Genomic DNA, 6,319 nt, shown 5'->3' with positions numbered 1-6,319 from the left:
AAACTCTCTTTCTGTGCATATGTTCTTTTGAATTCTGCATTTGGCTTTTCTTTGTTTTGTCGAAGGTTGCCAAACTCCCTCAAGTCGTCCAGCAGCAGACGCCCGTGGCCAGCATCCAGCAGGTCGCCTCTGCTTCCCAGCAGGTAGGACCCACAGACGCACAGCCCTCTGGGGGGTCTCACGCCAACTTCTCAGTAAACTTCATGTTTCCGTTTAGGGAGGTTCTTGGTTTTCGTTGTGAGAAAGTAGAATGTTAACAGAATCGCTTTCGATTTTCATAATTCAGAAAAAATTCACTTCGGGGAGGATTCTTGAAACCCTTAGGCCAGCAGGACAAAGCTGAACGTACGTGTTCGGTTCAGAAATCAGGGGCTTATTCTAGGGTCACTGCTTCACTGGTGACTTCAGATACACCTACAGGCCGAAGCCCCCATACCTTAGTTTTAGGGAAACACTGAAAGAAAACTGTTTGCTCGCAGTGACTTTGGGTCCTAGAAGGGTAAGGACTGCTGGGGACAGTGGTGACCCTTGTCACCTAACCATCAGGCTCCTGCCTTTGTATCTGTTGCTACCAAATGCGGCCGTACAAAGCAGTGCTTTAGCGAAGTGTCATTCGAAGTCACGCGGGCGTGTGGATTTCAAGGAACCAGCTAGTCTGAAGAGCTGATCCCGCCACCAGCGCCCCGTCGTCAGCCTTCGCCTGAGAGCAGCAGTGGTTTCATTCGGTGGCTTTTTTCCCTGCTTTTGTGCAGTCGGAAACCAGAGTGCATCCTTGGATCCGTCACGTGGTTTCACGTTTCACAAAAGCACTGGTGCTAATTAGGCCTCGCACCCCCTCCCCACCCCCAAGGACCTTTTGTCGGTCACGTCAGTAGACCTGTGTTTTCTAGGCCGCGCGTGTTTTCTAACTGTTCTGGCTCAGGCTTCCCCGCAGACCGTGACCCTCACCCAGGCGCCCGCGGCCGGGCAGCAGGTGCAGATGATCCCCACGGTGACGGCGACGGCGCAGGTGGTGCAGCAGAAGCTCATGCAGCAGCAAGTTGTGACGACCGCGGCGGCCCAGCTGCAGAGCCCCGGCGTCCCCAACCCGGCCCAGGTGCCAGCCAGCTCCGACAGCCCAAGCCAGCAGCCCAAGCTACAGATGAGGGTCCCCGCCGTGAGGCTAAAGACGCCCACCAAGCCTCCATGCCCCTAGTCCCGAGAGCGGGGCGGCCTCAGGGCGGGTCGCCGTGCCCCGCGCCCCCAGCCAGAGGCGGGTAGACTGTCTGTCGTTGAACCTGGGGACGATGTCATTTGAGATGTGCCGCACCTGCGGAGTTCTCCTTGAAGCGGAGCAGCGTGATCATTTCCTCCTGCTGCGCCGCCCCCGCCCCTGTAGTATGTCGCCGGTCAAAAAAGTGACAGTGGCGATTCTACCTTCCAGTTTCTCCTCGAGAGCAGTAGCACTGGGTCTTGAGGCCATTTAGAACCTCCGTTAGCGCGCCGTGTCTCACGCATCACGGTAGCCGCGTGGAGTGCGCGGTGGGTCGTAAAACACTTCTGAAGCTGAACCGTGGTCTCTGACCGCGTCTGCCTCCACGCGGGGCTGCACACCTAACTGAGGACCCGCTCCGGTCCTTGGAGAGGAGACAGACCGCCTGACGCAGCGCAGCTCAGACCCGAGAGGCCCAGGGTGCTCTCTTCTCTCCCTCCTGAGAGGGGGCCTGTTCGGACGTTTTCGGGACGTTTTCACCACTGACCCCCATCGAGCACATTCGTGAAGTGTTCCCACGGTGTCGGCCGGATACCGTCTGCGGTGGAACTTCCATTCCAAAGAGCGGCCCGTGTGGCCTCCCACAGGCCCTGCCCACAGCGTGACCGGTGTCCGTCCCGGCACTTCCAGGACACTTCCCGCTCGTGGAGGAAGCCCGTGCTTGGACTCCACGCGCTGCGGCGGCTCCGGCAGGCTTTGTGAGGCTCCGGTCTCGAACTGGTTTGGGGCCCGGAGCGCTCAGTGCGGGCGGGGGCCCGGTGAGAGCAGGGGTGCCTGGCATCGCCCCCCTCGCTTTCCTGCCCGTCCCGGGTGTGGTCTGCCGCCGCGGGAGACCTCCTCGAGCACGGTGACTTCTTCGCGAGCCTGTAGGCGTTGCCTGCCGAAGCGGCCACGGTCCACTCTTCACCCTGGGCTCGCGGCAGGTTCCATTGCCCGCCGTGCCGGGGTCTCGTCCGTGAGCGCCTGCGCTCCTCGCGGTTCTGTGGAAAGCAGAGAACCTTCTGTGCGGTATTTGGGGGCGAGGGGGTGGTACAGCTGAGGGGCAAAGGGGAGGCCCCGTGTGTGCCTCTGTTTCATTTTTGTACTACAGTGAGAAAGCAGGAATTTTTGCAGTGGGCTCGGTCGGCTGATGACCTGTGCTCACCTGGCCGTTTTCACCCCAGCAGAAGCACCCGCTCGGGGACCGCCTCTCTGCTCTGTCTCCGTGCCTCTTTTATGTCACTCGGTCCAGGAAATCCGGTTGTCTTAGGTCTGTGTGGGCATCCTGAGGGCTTTGACCTGCTAATTTCGCGTGTTCTCCCCTCGTTGTACCACTTGAAGTGACACAAAGGAAAGCGGCCCGTATGTTTTTGTTGCCATTCAGTGTACGTGGACGGTAATACGGGGGCATTTACCGAAGCAAGGAGGCAGCTCGTTGTTGAGCTCTGGGTGGGAATTTGGAAAGGGACTTAGCGTTTCGGTTAACTCGAATGTATCCAAAGAGCCCTCTACTCTTGTTTTCTTACAACCACGCTTGTTGGTTCAGGTGTGGCAGGCGCCGTCAGGAGGGACCACAGGGTGCTGGGGGCGCTCTGTGCATGCTCCTTCTGTGCGTGCGGAGGGGATTCCTGCCCCTCTTCGTCCCCAGCCGTGCCCCAGAGCCCCCTTGTCTTGTCGCAGCTCCTCCTCCGCACGCCCGGTCCGTGTTCCCCTCGCCCTTCGTGGTGCTGGCAGTCTGCATCTGGAGCAGGTGGTGGCTGCACCTGTTGGGGCGTCCCCGAGGCGGGGCTGCCCGGATGGCGGTCCTCTGTTAGTCTGGACACCAGGACAGGATTCGGAGCGTCGCTCAGGACTGACCTGGGGTTCAGAGCGTTCGTGGCGTGGAGCCCCCGCCCTTTTCTCAGTGCGTGACAGGAGTCTCTCGTCTCTGAGGGGGTCTCCTTCGCGGGTCCCCTCACGCAGAATACAGAGCAGGAGACGTGTTACTTCTCTTTTCCTTAGACGTCACCAGCAGCCCCGCAGCCCCCAGTGGTCATTCCAGTAAACCTCCTCCTCCCGGTGTGTAGTTTCTCGGTCTTCTGTCGTGAAGGTTCACTGTCCGTGTTTCAGAACTGAGTACCGGTGGGGGGGGGGGGGGTTGCGCAGACCTCAGGTGGTTCTGTGAGCGGAATCCCGCACTGCCCGGGAGCCGGGTTCTTGCCTGGCCCGTAGTGACCGAGAACGACGGCAGCCAGAGCGCTGTCACGCTCCACCCGGCCGCCACGGGGCGCAGTTCCCCATATCCTTTACGAAGAGACGTTCACTCCAGTTAAGGGCGGGAGGCTGTGTCTAAGACCCCGTGGGGAGCGGGAAGCCGGACCCCACGCTTGGCCGGATTCGATGCCTGTTGAGGCAGGGCTTTCCCATTTGAGGTCTCCACCATCTTCCGTTTCCTGTGTGACCAGACAGCTGTCGTGTTGTAAAATATAAAGCGGGAAGACTGAGATTGTAAGTATTTTGTAAACATGACCATTTGTACTTGAATAGTAGGATTTTAAAAAGGGCACCGTATCCCGCCAAACAAAAGGTGTAATAAAATGACCTTTTTATACGTTTGCTCGTTTTCTCTTTCATAGAAAACTAGTATTCTCGTTAAAATAAGACGCTAGCCGTGTCTGTTACGTCTGTGTGAAGAAGAAACAAAGGGAAACGCGGGGTCGGAGGCAGAGGCCTGCCCGCGCCGCCGAAGGAGCCGAGCTCCCTCGGCGGTTCTCAGCGAAGGTCACGCTCTCTCTGCGGAGGCCGACCGCGCCCACCGGCCCTGTGTGCAGACGGCCCGCACGCGTTACTTTTCTTTATCATCTCTTTTGCTTTTAGATTACCTTGTTTTGTCGTAGTTAAAAAAAAAGTTGATTACAAAAAATAATAATCTACTTTTTTATAAAAAAAACGCATAACTTCATACAAAGCTCAGATGGTTATTTTTGGTATCTTTTCTTCCACTGCAGAAGCGAGGGCAGGCTCCTGCGGTGTCACCTGCATCCACAGACCTGGCTGGGGGAGGTCACGAGGACCTACGACCCTTTGCCAAGTGCCTGCAGGTGGAGGGGGGGTGGCGGTGCTTGGGACCTCTGTGCTCCGTGGCTGTGATGGTCTGCGCTCGGGCACCTGCCTAGCCATGTGATGGGGCCAGTGACTTCGCTCCTCAGGGTCTCGGTTTCCTCCTGTGTCCCCCTCTCCCGAAGCGGTTGTGACATCTGGAAAGCACTTAGCCTCCGGCACCCACACCCAGTAGATGATTTCATTGTGATTACTCTCGGTGGAGAGGACCGTGTGTTTTCCGAACCGTTCCTCACCATGGCCCTGTGATCACGTGTCTGCCAACGGTACAAAAGCCTGCAGGTCTCAGGCCACAGCTGGCTCCAGGCCGTATTCCCGTGTGCATTCGAGGTGGGGCTGGGGCCACCAAATACAAGGATTCTGCTGTCTGGCCGCAGCAGGGAGCACCTCCCACGGGTCTATTTGCCACCACCTCCAGTGCGCAGGGCGTCCAGATTGAGTTTAGCGTGAAACACGCCCCGTAGGCTTGCCCGCGGGCCACCTGACTCCGACCAACTTTAGAAGGCTCACTCGGGTCTCTCTCTCTTAACTAACCTTAACCTCCTGTCTGCCGTTCAGATCCGATGTCAACCCCTGGCAGCGTGCTTCCCACGCTCCACGTTAGGGGGCTGTGCTCAGGGGCCCGTGGGAGACAGGAGACCTTCTGTCATAGGTTCTGGGCAGGAGTTCTCTCCTCCTCTGTCCTGGGCCTGCAACATTCACACCCTGAAGTAAACTAATCTTGCAAAGGTCCCGTCTCACTGGGTGAATTATGGTACGTGCATTCTGCGAAATGGAGTGCAGCCACTAGGAGCGAGGTAGGGCTGTATAATCTGGAAAGGAGAGGTCCCTCCACGGGTCAGCCAGTGAGAAGGTGCAGAACCGTCTGTCAGAACGGAGCTGCTTGTACGCCTGGATGTGCCCAGGATACCCTGAGCTGGCGTTAGCCGCCTCGGGAGGGAGGGGGGTGAGGTCGCTCAGGGATAAAGGGGTGTCTGCCATTTGGCATAGCCATTAAGGTGGTTCAAGCAGTTTGCCAAGTACACGAGTTAGTCATTTTTAAATAAGGCTCTAGAAATCGCGTGTTCCCCACGTGCCCCCGCTGTTCAGGAGCCTTCACGGGGCGGGTCCCAGCGTCCTTGCCCGCCCTGTGAAGCCCCCCGTGCTGGTACACAGCACACGTACCCTTCTGCTCAGGGGACAGCCTTCATTCCCCCGAAGTTCACCTTATCGTTCGGTCCTCTGTTGTCAAGTGTTTCGTCTTCGAGGACCAGTCCACACAGAGCACGCACGCCTTCGCTCCTCCCCGGAATGTTCTCCAGCCACACCTTGTACTGGATACTAGTATTTGTGGTTTCCCCAGCGGCACTGCTGTTGTGTTCTACCTCTGCTCAGAGCGTTTGCTGAAACTTCGTCACTAGTGGTGAGTAGAGGCCCGTCCCTAAGGAATGTAGTGAGAAAAGACCTCAAGATAAGGGAAGGCAACCAGGCTATGTGACATCCCTCACGACCCTATAACATGAGACCACCCACTCAGACTGTATGTCTATATGTCACCCATAGATGGGAGACAAATCGAAAGTGCATAAAAGACCACATGTGGCGTTCAGGGCTCAGTTCTTCGGGTATGAACCCAGCTGGGGTGCCGACACCAATAAAGTTGCTTCCTGGAAAGAAAAGCCTCAGAGTCACGACTCTCTGTGCGAGAATCCTGGTACAATGGTGCAAGTTTTGTTTTGTTTTTTTAATCAACAACTTGGCTCATTCCTTCAAGAAAATCAAAATCGATGAGTGGGATGGGTGAATTACCGGTTTAATCAGATGATGTTTATTGAGTGCATACTACACGCAGTTTCTTGTCTCTGCCCAGAGCTATAGCCGTGCGCAAAACAGAAAAGGAGGTGGCCTTCTAGCAGGCCAGACGCGACCATGCCGAACGGCAGACCTCTGGATTTGCAATGCTGGAGCTCACCCAGTCTGCAGCGGAGACGTCGGTAAAGGCTTCAGAAG

At 57.0% G+C, this 6,319-nt stretch overlaps 1 protein-coding gene across 1 annotated transcript in view; it reads left to right on the top strand.

Moving 5' to 3' along the window:
* EP400 (E1A binding protein p400) overlaps window positions 1-3,821 on the top strand; it is a 99,013-nt gene extending 95,192 nt beyond the window's left edge. Inside the window, 2 exon segments of the mRNA XM_045457784.1 lie at window positions 66-143; window positions 923-3,821. Of these exon segments, the coding sequence (XP_045313740.1) occupies window positions 66-143; window positions 923-1,195 (351 nt within the window). The 3' untranslated portion in view covers window positions 1,196-3,821.
* The last annotated feature ends 2,498 nt before the right edge of the window (window positions 3,822-6,319 follow it).

Source organism: Leopardus geoffroyi, chromosome D3 (assembly GCF_018350155.1).
Source record: "Leopardus geoffroyi isolate Oge1 chromosome D3, O.geoffroyi_Oge1_pat1.0, whole genome shotgun sequence".
Taxonomy (NCBI): Eukaryota; Metazoa; Chordata; class Mammalia; order Carnivora; family Felidae; genus Leopardus; species Leopardus geoffroyi.
Note: the sequence above shows the minus strand (reverse complement) of the source record. Positions and strands in the feature narration are given on the sequence as shown.